We start from the raw sequence: 13,910 nt of genomic DNA on the forward strand, positions 1-13,910 counted from the left end.
CTGCTTATATCTACGAGACGCTACAGTCATTCTGACATGTCTGTCGTCAATAAATCAGTCCATCCGTTCGACAAATCCCGCCTGGATGCTCTGCTGAATCGCAGATTTTTCTATGCACCAGCTTTTGAAATCTACGGTGGTACGTGACTTGCCATGATTCTGATCTACACCAGTGATATAGACAACTTGCATTCACAGGTGTCGCTGGCCTCTATGACTATGGTCCACCAGGCTCGTCCTTACAAGCCAATATCACGGCGGAATGGAGAAAGCACTTTATCATCGAGGATCACATGCTAGAACTCGATACCACCATCATGACTCCTGCTCCTGTCTTCGAGACGTCTGGCCACGTCGCTAGGTTTGCAGACTGGATGGTCAAGGATACCAAGACTGGTGATGTCCTCCGTGCAGATCACCTCGTCAAAAGCGTCCTAGAAGCGCGTCTTGCCGGCGATCGGGAAGCTCGCGGCTTGGCTGCCCAACCAAAAGATGATGAAAAGGATAAAAAGAGGAAGAAAAAAGCGAAAACTGTTGTAGTCCAGCTTGCAGATGAGCTTGTGAAAGAATTGGAGAGTATTCTCGCCCAGGTGCGTCATTCATCTCTCGTTTGACCGCCCCTACTTAATTCTGGAACAGCTAGATAATTACTCTGGTCCAGAACTCGGCGAACTCTGCCGAAAATACGAGATTCGTAACCCCGATACTGACAACGAGGTTGGCGAACCTCAGCAATTCAATCTGATGTTTGCCAGCAGTATCGGCCCCACAGGCCAACATCCTGGGTAAGCCCACTCTCTATCCGTGCACCAGGGGTGTTGAAATACGTTGTCCAAGTTACCTCCGGCCAGAAACCGCTCAAGGCCACTTCCTCAACTTCTCCCGCCTTCTCGAATTCAACAACGGTCGTGTACCGTTCGCATCCGCTCAGATCGGTCGTTCCTTCAGAAATGAAATCTCTCCCCGCGCTGGCTTGCTCCGGGTTCGAGAGTTCACAATGGGTGAAATCGAGCACTTCGTCGATCCCGATGACAAGAGCCACGAAAAATTCCGCGAAGTGCGCGATACCGTACTCAGCCTGCTCGATCGACATGTACAAGTTAGCGGCAGCACTCAGGTCACCCAGATGACCATTGGCGAAGCTGTGGACAAGGGCATCGTTGCAAATGAGACTCTTGGCTACTTCCTCGTCCGCATCAACCTCTTCCTTATTAAGATCGGTATCAACCCAAAACGCTTGCGGTTCCGACAGCACATGGGGAACGAGATGGCGCACTATGCTACAGATTGTTGGGACGCGGAGATAGAGAATGCGACAGGGTGGACTGAGTGCGTTGGTTGTGCGGACAGGGCGGCATATGACCTGTCAGTGCATTCGGCACGGACTGGTCAGCCGCTTGTTGTCAGACAAGCGCTGAAAGAGCCAATAGTGACCGAAAAGGAGGTACCAGAGTTCAACAAAAAGGTCCTCGGCAAAACATATGGGCGCGATGCTGGCTTGCTGCAAAAAGCCGTCGGGGAAATGGATGAATCCCAGCTTATCAGACTAAAGGGTGAACTTGCCCAGGGGTCTGTGTATCCTCCAATCACTCGTCTTCATGAAATTGATGGGGGCTCTTTGTACAGGCAAGCGACAATTTCTGCCGAAGGGAAGGAGTTCATTCTCACCCCCGATCTGCTGGCAATCGAACGCAAGACGTTTAAGCAATCCAGTGCGCTTGCCTTTTTGTGCCATGGGTTCGCCCGATTTAACCTTTTGCCATTTCTTGCAGTTCGCGAATTCACACCAAACGTCATCGAGCCGTCATTTGGCTTCGGTCGTATCCTTTATACTTTGCTTGAACATAGTTTCTGGTGCAGAGAGCAGGATATAGAACGTGGGGTGAGTATATTATTCAATTATGCAATTAGGTGGCCCGGGGCTTACTCCAGGATTTTGCAAGGTCCTGTCACTACCTCCCGTCGTCGCTCCCACGAAAGTCCTCATCGTCCCTTTGAGCGCCAAGGAAGAATTCAATCCCCTCGTTCAGGAAGTTTGTACGTTAAAACATATTTTTTTTGCAAAAAGCACCCTCGATGCTGACTAGTGTGCCCCAGCCACCAAATTACGAAAAGCTGGTATCTTCTCCCGTGTAGACGATTCCAATACCTCGATTGGCAAACGCTACGCCCGCAACGATGAATTGGGGACACCATTTGGTGTCACACTAGACTTTGCATGTGAGTACTGTTTCAAGAGCTCCGCTGACCCTGCAAACTCTAATTCGACTACAAACAGCTGTCCAGAACCGGACGATGACTCTCCGGTACGTCTGTGGCGGTCCGCGGCTGACGGCCCGCTTCTTTCTGGTGATACGTTTGACTAACTTTGTCTTCTCCTTGCAGTGAGCGCGATACGACAGACCAGCTCATCGGCCCCATCGACGATGTGATCACAGTTCTCACGGAGCTGGTACAGGGTACCATCGACTGGCCGGCTGCTTGTAAGCGCCTGCCTGCATACGATGGCGTACAAGCCATCGACTAAATTGGGATGGTTTGAATTGGTGTATTGCTGTGCATTACGTTCAGGAGCGTCATCAACGGGATGTGGTGATGGGGTGAAGATACTCCGAGGAGAAGTGAATACAGAGGATATCCTACTGATAGCTGATACGATATCACGCGAAAGGCCAACGTTCGAATCTCAGAATAAACACAACGCTCCGACTCCGTGAAGCATTCCGTGTGATGCGCGGCACAAGATACGAGGCATTTTGTATCGCACGCCGCGAGTGTTCTTCTTCTTTCAGATTCAGGAGTGAAGGGAAATGAACGTCGCGATCTTAATTTGCAGGAAAGAAGGCTGTTTCATAATGAAACGACCAACGTTGCGAGAGCGGCGTGGCGTGCTTCGTCATATTCGGGGGAAATACGGTGTCTGATGGACGACGACCAGTTACACATTGTCCTTGGATGAAATCAATTCACGTGCAAGGGTGCTGTTTTGGCTGCCGTAAAGTCAATCACGAGTTTTGACATCCCTGCAGAGATGAATATTGGGAGAAATTGACAAAGTGGCCCGACTTGTGGAGCGAAAAGATCAACCTTTGCTTTAGAAGGGCAAAAACGTCGAGTTCATGAAATCTCACACCCACGTTTGGTGCCGTGACGCGACTTGTTACTTTCGCGCTGATCTCGCATCTTGTCACCTGGGAGACATCCGTATTTTCCTTTAGACCCGCAACACCGTCGGAATCCGTGTGACGCATGATAGAGGCTGATAGAGACTGTCAGATAGACGACTGATAGACGTTTGGAGTGACAGAGTCAAGTGACATCGCGGCGGCCCTTGTTTGATACCAGATAAGTGGCAATCAGGGGGAGGGCGCAAGTTTTGTCAAGTCATGAGTTGGTCGAGACAAGGTTCCTGACCATTATAAGGGATCGATCGAGGTCAATAATAAATGCCTCCGCCGTGGGCGAGATCCTATGACGACACGTTTGGCATTGACGAGATGTCGTGCTCTCTGGTTGCGCCGGGCGGCCGGCTCCGTTGGGTTGTCGTGATAATGAGGGCACGGCGCGGTGGGAAATAACGGAGCGCTTGCAGAATAGCCCAGAGAAGAAAATGAAGACGGACTTGGCCGAAGCCATATGCAGTTGGTGAGACAGCGAATAGTAGTCCTTCGGCCAGCCGCACAGTGGCGAAACTTTGCTCTTATATCGGATAAGATGCAGTGACTCGTGGCTTTTTCACATTGAATTATTCCTGAACTCACATCAATGAGCGTGCGTTGGGAAGACGATTCATTTTTATGAACGGGTCGTCATTGAGGTCATAGCATGGAGGAGAAGTCGGTGTAATTCGTGGCACTGAGAAAATGAAAGACATGAGGAATGGCAAAAAGAACCGTGAAGGTAATCTGGGTATTTCCTAGGAGACCGCGCATAGTAGACACAACTAGATGAGGGTATCGAAAGAGCGATAGAGCCGCTGAAGACAGGTTAGGGATCTACTGAGATAGATAGCTGTGAATGGACCCCCAAAAATTACGCGAAGCTTTTGACGGGAGACATGGGTAAGATGCGCCTGCAGGCATTCGAAGCTCAGCTAAAATGGTAGTAAAGGCTATGGTGAGAGTGAGCTTATCGTTCGTAAACGGATGTTTATGTACCTGCAGTTGAGTTTCTTCCATGTCCGCGCACTAAATGGGACCGAAAATAAGGGTCGTCCACACCCTTCATCGTGGAAGAGATCTAGTACCTGCACATCCCTATGAGAACAATTTGAGAGCAACCTCGATGACCTTCCCTGATGTGACTGACACAGGTAAGCTCAGTGTGTGACTGCGGCATCCCGCGGGAAATGAATCCGGCTCTTGACGCGTTACTTTATAAGTTCAAGTTCAAACATTGAACATTTCTCCTCATCCTCCGTTTAACAAGAGAACTCTTGCAAGGCTACCCTCTTCGCCCTTTGTCTATTTCTTTATACTCTTTTTAGAGATCTCTTCACTTAGACGACGACAATGACCACACTCCAACCTTCCAAAGCTCGTGCCGACAAGCTCGTCGCTCTTCCTAGCTTGTCATGCGGTCTCTCTTCATTACCTCAAGCCAAAAGCATGGACAGCGTGTCACTCCATCCAAACATGTACGCGCAGCGGGCTGCTCAAAGTGAAGCAAAGGTACTGCCACTCCCAACTCAACATTGGACGCGTTTTTACTCTCTCCCTCTCAGCTGAAAAATGTCCTGTCCAAGACCGCCGCATCGCACTCGCAGGGTCCACCACCCATCCCTGCTTACATGAACCCCGTACGTGATCCTACTACCACTCTCAGCATTTGTGTTGACCGCCCCAATTTTTTTCGGTCATTCTAGCCTCATCACAACCCAAATTCGCCCAGTTCATCTCCGCCCTTGATGATGCGGAAATCTGTAAGTACCTTCCTTCAAGTTGTCCTACTCCATTCGTCTCATTCTGGAAACCAATCAGAAACCAAAATTCTCGGCCTAACTGGCCTGCCTAGACTTTCCTTCCTTTTATATTCTCCTCTGCTGGGAACTATTGTAGATCTTGCATTACCAACATAAAGCGGCACACCCTCTCATCGTCCATCCTCATCACGTTATTGCATAGCATATAGACACATCGCATACCTATATTCATACCAGGGCATCTTTTTCATTCCCCGTGGTTTTTTTTGCTGCTTTTGTTTTGTCACCCAGCCCAGCGCTTCAGGTGAAGATTGGAATTTTAATACGGGTAGCGAGCTTATACTTAGCCCGGGAGGTCTTTTACTCTGCTACACGTCTAGTCATCATAATTTAATGGATATTGGGTTTGTTGGGCAACTGATATTGGTGTGTGAGCTGTGGTGACCCTCTGTTTCAAGGGATGACCTTGGACTTGTGTGGTCAACTTGGACCCACTGTTGGGTAAAATGCTTGCACGTGCAAACTTAATTAAGTGAGGAACGATCTGAGACGGCAACTGTGTAAATGGCCTACCGCAGCCTATCACGAACTTCCGACTGCGCCGTTTATTCTTTATCGTCCTGACTCCTGATAGTCGTTTCTGATACCCGATCTAGACGGCGAGAGCGTAAGGTTTCATTTTTAGATCAGCTTCCGCCGATCTGCAACGTTGCATTGAATCAATTCAATCACGAATGGCGTCTTCCAATTTGCGCGTCTGAGACGTATTCATCGGACAGCGCTCTCCTGGGCAAGACAGGTCCTCGGTCGCCGTAATCAGTGTCAAAGTACCGCCCTGAGCCTGGGCGCAAGGGCCAGAGTTTATAGTCATTCAATTGAGTTCAATTGTCATTGGCTTTTTTCCAATACGATTGGCAATGTGCACTTTGAATCGCGCCCCGCAATTCTCCCCCGGTACCCCACGTTGTAGATGGCCATGGGTGATATCTTTCGGTCGGGGGTGAGAGTGATCATCGGAGTATCCCGTACGTCCTTTGGTCTCTGGATCGTTTTGTGAAGACGATTGACGAAGAAAGTATTCTTTAGCTTTTACGTTTTGCGTTCTGAGAAGCGTTATTGGCTTGTCCAATAGATATCCTCTGCATTGCTCTCACGGTTCGGTGCGGGGTTAAGGGCGCCGAACGCCATCGCGGCAAGGCCTGAGTCGAGAACTTCAAAGTTCTTCCGGTTATGTGCATGAGAAATATCAAGTTCATTTCTTTCGGTATATTCCAAACTTGTGTCATGTTTCTCGGTGACAGACAAGCACAACTTAATCTTGTTTTTGTGGCACAGCACACGTAACCTACGCCGCAAGGACTCCCAGATGGCCATGTGCTTGCTCTCCACGATAAGGCTATGGGGTCTACTCCCACATGCTTTGCACCAGCCAGACCCTTGAGTTTCCTTCCTTCCTTCCTGTTATTGTCCCCCTGTGCATCTTTTCGATCCGGCTGCTGTACCTTCCTCCTCAGAAGCCTTCGAGGACCTCGTCGGCTAATACCGATACTTCGGTTTCGCCACGGATCTTGGGTTATCGAATCTAATGCTGTCAGTTCTTCACCTCGGACGTTTTATTGAGGGCCAACAATTACATGTCATGATCATCTGGGCGTAGGGTATGCGCTGGTATGTCTCGATGTTACAGCATATGCCACCGTTGTGTGGTCAATATTTAATTTCAGAATGCTATCCATAAAGTAATTATCGGTCCTATAGACTGGACATCATGGGTTCTTTGTACCACCGTTGTCACTCATCCGATTCTTCCTCAGATTCCCCCTAAAAGGAACTACATATTTGCACATGACATCTCCTATGAAACACATCTTTCTGGCTGGTGAGAATTCGAGAACTTTGCACCCATTGTGTTCCTGTGTTGTGAATAGCGAGCGAGATCTATTCTTCTCAGCATCAAAATTCGTAACACAAGGACAATTTGACATCCTATCTCCCGAGTCGTCTTTCCCTTATTTGCCAAACCTGAAGACCCGATTTACTTTTTCGAGCCTTCAAGTCATTGGTAGCGATGAGTAGCTCATACAACCTGCACGTCGCACGTTTCATCACAGTAGCTGCACCACATCAAAACCCCCGCTTCTCTTCGCAACGACTAATCGTCCCATTCCCTCGTCGAAGCCCACCTTGTCTCCATCGCCACCAGCTTCAATCTCGTATATGGCCTTCCCCGTCTCAAAGGCGGGACCGAACTGCATCTCACACGGGGGGATGTACAATAAACTTGGCCCACACAGTCGGATCTCCCGCCCAAAAACGCACAGTCCGCGCCCCGACGACCCCATGCATATCTGCGTGCACCCCTGCCCCTTTAAACCCCTGTCTATATCTCCCAGCGCACCAGGCACAAATGGAGATAATCGGAGAAGCCGATATGGGAAGCTGGACGGATGTTTTCCACCGTCATCGTTGTCTAGCGGAATAAGCATTGACAGAGCGATCCTGCCCAACTTGCCCTTGGGACGCGCAAGGATTGTGAGAGAAGGCGTTTCCTGGGATGGTGCGTATGTCGGAGCGTCTGTGCCGGACCAACTTCGAGGGACACAAGTTGTAAAGGCGACAGGTAAGCCGATAGGTTCAGAAAATGTGAATATTTTGGTATGGGTGACCACCGTGCGCCCCTGGGCTGGTACGTCGGGCACTGGGAATACGCTAATGCATGTCTCCCATGCTACAAGTATATGGTCGGAGAAATGCACAAAGTCTAGAAATGCGCCGAACTGCAACAAAATTACACGGGAACCGTTATTTGAAGCGCACTTGGCTCACTCACCAGATCGGGTAGACGCGGGAGCAGGGCAGTGCCTTCCGTCTGAGCATGCCAATCCAGGAGCTCAAGACCGCCACCATCCAGCTCTGACGTGGTATCTAGGAAAAGGAGGTGCCGCGATATCCCTGCGATAGTGCCAGGGATGAGGGAATAGTCGCACAGCTTGCTGAGGGCTGGTTTCAAGGCGAGTGAGAATACAGCAGCATGTTTATTTGGCCTGTCCGCTGTCAGCGATCCCCTCGCTTGTAATGACAGGACGAGAGACTCACTGGTCTTTGCAACCGACGGCAATGATTCCCTGGCCCTCTGTGTCCTTCACGACTACGCAAGCATCATCACTCGGTGATGACCACTCTCCAGCCTTTTGAAGCTCGTGCGTGGCCCCTGGCTGCCCAGAGATGAGCCAGTAAACTACTTTATTTCCGTGAACGGTCAAGACCTGCGTTCCACCAGAGATAAGCAAGATCTGGTCTACGGTTTCTCGTTTTCTGCTCGACACGATAACACTGGGCGTGAATCGTGGCCAACGTTTCTGGAGGGAAAGAGCCAATAACGTACGATGCTCCAGATCTGCAGGAGACAGAGCATGGAGAGGGCGCAAAGGGCCAGGGGGTGGAAGGTTCCGGGCCAGTACTTCCGTGCAGAATGCCGCATACCAAACGCTGCGAAGTTTAGACAGGAAATAGTAACGTTTGGAGGTCTGGGAGAGGCAGGATATGATATGTGAGTTCGCATGAAACAAGTGTGATGGACGTACCAGTCTCAGTGTCAATATTTCGCGCACAGATAAGGCGTGGAGGATCTGCAGGAGAATGTCATCAACCAAGTCATCCAAGCTCGATACTATGCGAATCACTGGCATCACGGATAACAAGTGAGCTAGCTGCACGATGGCTGGGCCAAAACCAGGAGTCGCACTGAAGAGCTGCCCCATGCTTGCTGCGGAACCTTGTAATTCAGACTAGTGCTATTTGATCCTTGCCTGACCTAGTAACTGAGATACTCGAAACATGCCGGCACTTCTGGTGGAAACTTGAAGCGAGCCTGAGGACACAGGAAGCACAGGCGCCACAAGGAATGCGGTCTTACCGATTTGATGCGTTCCAGATACGTCCAGCAGCCATGCAAGCAAATCGCATAGTACTAGAGCGCTCAGTGCGAGGGTACTTACTACTCGCTCGTGGGTAGTGATACTTGGCAAGTCTCAGACTATCCAATTGTGATTTTGAGTTCACGTGACCGCGACTCGGATGAAGACCGATATGCCTCAGTCTGGCAGCTCTTCGTTACACGTCCTACTACCTCTACTTCTTGGTGCTATTATAAAGTACACTCTGGGCTCAGCCACCGTCACATAACTGTTCCGAGGCTCTCACTGCGCTGTGACTCACAACTAGCAAAGACTCCTAATTACGTTCTGCTGCCAGTACTAGTCCCACCACCCCCCGTCCAAAGCAAACCTCGCCACTATGCCCTCTGCACCCGAAATAAACATCTCCACTACGACTACTCCCCCGCTCAAAACAAACCCCGCCATGACCCCCTCGCCCGAAACGAACCCCACCACCACGCCCCCACCCGAAACAAGTAACTCTGCCGGCGTTCTGTCTGCTTCAAACCCCACCGCTGCCCCCTCATCCGAAACAGACCCCACCGCCACACCCTCCAGTTCAGACCACATCAAACTAGACACTGTCTCGGACATTATAGGTTTCCTGATGCTGTCTTTGCTGCTTTACCCCCCGCTCCTTGTGAGGCCGCACGAAGGGACGGACCCAGCGGTCCAATCCCCTGTTAAAGTGGTAGCGGCTTGGGTGATCACACTCATTTTAGTTCGGCATAACAACAATGCTCTTACCAACCTCAGTTACCTGGCCTTTTTCTTCCTATGGTTTTTTCTAGTGTTGTTCCTTCTTCTTAGGGACACACAGGACGGAGGGAATATAGGCGAGTCAGTGAGAGCATGCTAAAGAACCAGTACTGACACCATAGGATCTATCACAGATGTTGCGCTAGTGGTGTTTAGATGCCTAGGTAATCCGTTGTGGGCAATACTGTTCATTGCGTCAGCCTTTCGTATCGGCCCAGCAAGACCCCACAGAAGTCGGGAGATGAATATGGATCGTGGAGCCGTAAGCGATATTATCCGTTATAGATAATCATGCTGATATTAGTTTGTTCAAGCCACAGAAATCCGTTTAGACTTTCCCAAACCTACCCGGCCAGAAGACCATTCATTGTTTGGACCGAAGTTCTTATTCTGTCATACAAATACATACTATGTTACAACGCAAACGACAACGATACCTGCATTGGCTTGGAACTTGGAACTCACCTCAACACGTTTGGGGTCACGCCGAGCTCTACACACTGCAGCGGTTATGATGTCACTTGTTGAGGTATTCGTTACAGGCATTCCCTCGTGCACAACTCGTATAGAGTGCAACCTCAGCTTGATTACGACGTCATAATCCGCAGGGGAATAGGAAGTGACATTGACTTACGTCCCATCTTCCGGATTCAATCAACGCACAGAAACCGACAATCACAACAGCCTAATGATGTCTGCATCAACCATTCAGCATGTGAGCGGAGCTGCTCGAATGCACTTCGGTTGCAATGATCGCTTCTCAAGTGAGTCAAGGACTTCCAAGTCAATGACTGAACAATTCCTTGATCCAAGTAACATTGATGTCGGCCATAGCTCATTCAGCCTGACGGGCTAAATGGTGGGCTGCGAAAGCGGATATTTATTAGGGAACTGTAATCTTGGTCCAGGCAGCGACCAGTAGGGGGACACGACCAAAGTTCTTCAGGACCTGCACCGTGCCTTAGTACTAGTGTCTTTCTATGACGGCAATAACGTCTCGTGGCGTCGGTCACTTTTTACCACCGATTGCGGCGTACGCACGGAAGGCCGGCCAATGAACGCTAGGACGGAAATATAACGTAACACTCGCTCAACCGAACCCGCGTGCAAAGAAGGTTTGGTCGTTTCACAGACCCGACGATCGCATCCGTCGAGGGCGCAAACCTTGAGACACTTGCCGACGCAGCTGTGATAGCAAAGAAAGTCGCGTGCCAACTCATCGTGGTTCCAGTTCAGCCAATGGAGCAATCTCGGGCTTGCGAAGGTGCAGGGGCGACGGGTCGGACCAGAAGGGCGTATCCTCTGCTGGCAGTAACTACTACCAGTCAATTTGTTGTCAGAATTTGACATCGATCACGTACGTACGTCAGCGCCGTGAAGCTCGCAGGAAGCGCTTGACTGAATCGAACACATGACCGTCCAGTGATGGCGCCAATAAAGAAATGTTGCGCCAGGACATTAAGCAAAGTGGTCTGACAACAAATGCGAGATTATTAAGGATACTCTGAACATCCCAACACCTTATGAAACTGTAGCTCACGTCAATTCAGTAAATTTCAAATGCAAGTTTATCGGCGTTTTGCATGAATTGCAATGCCATATTTGAACCTTGAAATGTGCGGGGTGGCGCAGTATATCTGTGAAGCTAGCTAGCTCACCAACTCGAAAATTATTTTCCGACCAGACTGGAAATGTAGCTCACAGCAGAAAGAAGCACTGGCACGGGATGGTGATGATCACGTTGCTTCAACATAATATCATTAGTAGACGAAAAAATCATGGCATGACACACTTTTCGAACCAACCTCCTTGCAAATGCGTGAGATTGAATATGGTTCGTGTATGTTCCTCTGTATGCAGAAAAAGGTCTCTTGATATGCCTTCCACTAACACCTGGAGTGCATGTAAGTTTGTACTGTTTTCAGTTAAGGTGACAACGGAGATTGGTGCGCACTCAGCGGCAAACGGTATGATCTCATGACGATTTGGAATGAATCAGCAGGAGATTGGTCTAGTTCAACCACTCTGGACTGCTCGCACATCGTGATCTGAGATCTTTGCGGGGGTAGTGCGAAGTACCAGGAAAGTCTAAAGATGGTGAGTACCCCAGGTATCGAACGCTCCAGTACAAAATGGGTCTCGGCGTGCTTCACGATTCACCGCGAGTGCATAGAACTCGTTTAACGAAATAGTGGCTGGAGAAGTTCTGAAGGGGACCGGGTGAATCAGTTCACCTTACCTAACCTTGCGGAACGTACCGGGTCGCCAATTTGTCGTCTCATCCTTGCGTCGTGTACTCAGCAGCTAACGACAACGACAGCGACAATTATCAGCGCTATATCTTCCCTCCGCGTCATGCCCGGCTGCATCTCGATCCTTGGAAACGCTTCTTCAGCGCCAATCATCGATGACGATGAGTGTGATGTCTCGTTTCTCCAATCGATGACACGATGGCCCACCCACCCCTTCTAGATACAAGTACCAGAGTGTCACGCAGCCTGAATGAAACAAATTCGGGGCCTCGGTGCGCAACGCCCTCTTCTAGCTTACTGCTGCCTTTCCCGCTAGCACGCCCACCTCAGTGTGCCTCCTCGCACATTCATCAAGAACATCAATCATGTTGCCAATGGGTCTATCTTTTGGCGGGCTTGGCTTGAGCTCCCTAGGCTTGTATTTTTGATATGACTGTGCGTGGATACATCTCCCCTGTTCCTTCCAAATTCCAATACCTGGCAACGCAGTCTCTTCTACAAGCCGGAACTCCGCGGGCCTGCCCACTATGACCATCATTCAGAAACGCTCTCGACACGATGCACGCAGCACACTCACCAGCCACCAGTCGCCCCAACCCCTGGGCACACCCTCCTGAGTCAACTTCTCGAACACAAATAACATCTGCATCCCAGGTGTCTCGCAGCACCACATGTTGTCGCCATCACCGATTCTGGCACCAGACAGTACGACCCAGCCTGTCGCCAACAACATGCATCCAGTTTTCGGCATCCTTCGATCGGATCATGGGATTGTGATACAACGACCCAACAACTTAGGTCTCGACACATGGTTTCAAGTCGTAGTTCTTGCTCTCTGATTCCTCGAATTCATTTTGTTTATGTAATTGATTTAATTTTGGACATCTATTGGGCCGAGACTAGCAGTACTCCTAAATTTTCGCTCTCCCCACCACATATGGGCACCAGTATTATATCCTCATCCCCACCACATATGGCCATCAGTATTATGCCCTCATCAGTCACAAACACTACCGCTATGCCGCCGTCCCAAACACACCCTACCACTATGCTGTCATCCGAAACACACCCTGCCATTATGCCCTCATCCGAAACAAACCCCGCCCCTATGTCCCCCTCGGAGTACCACCGTCGTGAGGGACACTATTTGAGAAACCTCAGCATCATGTGGATCGGTATCCTGATCACGAAAATCCTTGTGTTCCAATTGCCCTCGATCACAGCGTTAATCATTGCCCTTGCAGTAGCAATGGTGGATTTAGCAGTCGCTCTCGTACAATTTTTTGCTACCCATTCAGCCTTTTTCGATGACCATGTCATCTACAATTCCTGCTCGTCGTTCTGCGTGGCATTGATCTGCCTTATACCACGCAGTGACAATTGGCCCTATGATCGAGGCGAGTTAGTTTCATGCTCAGGAACCATTTATCACTAAGGTCTTGGGTCTATCACAGATGACGATACTTGCCGAGTAGTGCTTGGAATTATGAGCATGATCTTCTGGATTTGTTGGTTTGTGGTGTCAGTGCTATCCTTCATATATCATGATGGTATGGAATGGGAATAGTGGGATTGACCCCCAGAGGATCGGGCCCAACGAGAACCGTTAAGAGCCTGAATGTCACACCTGGGTTACCAGTCTGAGACTGGACTTTATCTAACCTGCACTGTCGTCTTTTCGCCCTAGGTGAACCATATTGGATTGGACCGAAGTTCTCTGGTGGTGTATTCGAAATCTTGGTTCATAGATATGTTACACCAATGACGTCGATGATGTTTGCATTGACCTAGAACTTGCAACTGACCTCGACACGTTCGACACAGCGAATGAATCATTATTATTCACAAATGTTTTTTTTACCCAGCTGAGCTGCAGGTGGAATCGTCACTCGCCATATAGTCCATGCACTGCACAGCGATCATCATGAATCTTCCAGTAGACTCATAGTCCAGAAAATCGCCTGACATAGACAACGGTCCGTTGTATGACGCTGCCTGGCACTGGGAGTCAGGACGTGATCACCTGACCCTGGACCATCG

At 49.7% G+C, this 13,910-nt stretch overlaps 8 protein-coding genes across 8 annotated transcripts; 5 read left to right on the plus strand and 3 right to left on the minus strand.

Annotated features, from left to right (window-relative positions):
- Nucleotides 1-36: 36 nt before the first annotated feature.
- On the plus strand, nucleotides 37-2,527 carry DEU56DRAFT_757766 (glycyl-tRNA synthetase; the record flags this gene model as incomplete). Its single annotated transcript, XM_041350167.1, has 9 exons — nucleotides 37-139; nucleotides 199-590; nucleotides 640-785; nucleotides 814-1,712; nucleotides 1,773-1,882; nucleotides 1,944-2,037; nucleotides 2,098-2,220; nucleotides 2,279-2,306; nucleotides 2,386-2,527. The coding sequence occupies 9 exons, from the start codon at nucleotides 37-39 to the stop codon at nucleotides 2,525-2,527; spliced, it is 2,037 nt and encodes a 678-aa protein (XP_041206315.1).
- Nucleotides 2,528-2,779: 252 nt separating this feature from the next.
- DEU56DRAFT_815117 (uncharacterized protein) lies at nucleotides 2,780-3,743 on the minus strand. Its single transcript, XM_041353761.1, has one exon. It carries the CDS (start codon nucleotides 3,634-3,636, stop codon nucleotides 3,385-3,387), a length of 252 nt encoding a protein of 83 aa, XP_041206316.1. The 5' UTR covers nucleotides 3,637-3,743; the 3' UTR covers nucleotides 2,780-3,384.
- A 614-nt stretch (nucleotides 3,744-4,357) lies between these two features.
- Nucleotides 4,358-5,338, plus strand: DEU56DRAFT_815123 (uncharacterized protein). Its single transcript, XM_041353762.1, has 4 exons — nucleotides 4,358-4,670; nucleotides 4,724-4,798; nucleotides 4,865-4,921; nucleotides 4,980-5,338. The coding sequence occupies exons 1-4, from the start codon at nucleotides 4,512-4,514 to the stop codon at nucleotides 4,998-5,000; spliced, it is 312 nt and encodes a 103-aa protein (XP_041206317.1). The 5' UTR covers nucleotides 4,358-4,511; the 3' UTR covers nucleotides 5,001-5,338.
- Nucleotides 5,339-6,165: 827 nt separating this feature from the next.
- On the plus strand, nucleotides 6,166-6,570 carry DEU56DRAFT_815125 (uncharacterized protein). Its single transcript, XM_041353763.1, has one exon. The coding sequence runs from the start codon at nucleotides 6,320-6,322 to the stop codon at nucleotides 6,539-6,541; it is 222 nt and encodes a 73-aa protein (XP_041206318.1). The 5' UTR covers nucleotides 6,166-6,319; the 3' UTR covers nucleotides 6,542-6,570.
- A 1,106-nt stretch (nucleotides 6,571-7,676) lies between these two features.
- DEU56DRAFT_815132 (uncharacterized protein) lies at nucleotides 7,677-9,066 on the minus strand. Its single transcript, XM_041353764.1, has 3 exons — nucleotides 8,506-9,066; nucleotides 8,018-8,448; nucleotides 7,677-7,965 (listed from the first exon to the last, which is right to left on the minus strand). The coding sequence occupies exons 1-3, from the start codon at nucleotides 8,680-8,682 to the stop codon at nucleotides 7,710-7,712; spliced, it is 864 nt and encodes a 287-aa protein (XP_041206319.1). The 5' UTR covers nucleotides 8,683-9,066; the 3' UTR covers nucleotides 7,677-7,709.
- Nucleotides 9,067-9,091: 25 nt separating this feature from the next.
- On the plus strand, nucleotides 9,092-10,128 carry DEU56DRAFT_464573 (uncharacterized protein). The gene is made up of 3 exons (XM_041346347.1): nucleotides 9,092-9,695; nucleotides 9,753-9,880; nucleotides 9,933-10,128. The coding sequence occupies exons 1-3, from the start codon at nucleotides 9,218-9,220 to the stop codon at nucleotides 9,948-9,950; spliced, it is 624 nt and encodes a 207-aa protein (XP_041206320.1). The 5' UTR covers nucleotides 9,092-9,217; the 3' UTR covers nucleotides 9,951-10,128.
- Nucleotides 10,129-11,706: 1,578 nt separating this feature from the next.
- DEU56DRAFT_914691 (uncharacterized protein) lies at nucleotides 11,707-12,621 on the minus strand (the record flags this gene model as incomplete). The annotated part of the gene is made up of 4 exons (XM_041357655.1): nucleotides 11,707-11,813; nucleotides 11,877-11,922; nucleotides 12,169-12,395; nucleotides 12,444-12,621. The coding sequence occupies 4 exons, from the start codon at nucleotides 12,619-12,621 to the stop codon at nucleotides 11,707-11,709; spliced, it is 558 nt and encodes a 185-aa protein (XP_041206321.1).
- A 243-nt stretch (nucleotides 12,622-12,864) lies between these two features.
- Nucleotides 12,865-13,676, plus strand: DEU56DRAFT_815143 (uncharacterized protein). The gene is made up of 2 exons (XM_041353765.1): nucleotides 12,865-13,267; nucleotides 13,325-13,676. The coding sequence occupies exons 1-2, from the start codon at nucleotides 12,889-12,891 to the stop codon at nucleotides 13,435-13,437; spliced, it is 492 nt and encodes a 163-aa protein (XP_041206322.1). The 5' UTR covers nucleotides 12,865-12,888; the 3' UTR covers nucleotides 13,438-13,676.
- The last annotated feature ends 234 nt before the right edge of the window (nucleotides 13,677-13,910 follow it).

The sequence above is a fragment of the Suillus clintonianus genome (genome assembly GCF_016758775.1).
Source record: "Suillus clintonianus strain FC179 chromosome Unknown DEU56scaffold_58, whole genome shotgun sequence".
NCBI lineage: Eukaryota > Fungi > Basidiomycota > Agaricomycetes > Boletales > Suillaceae > Suillus > Suillus clintonianus.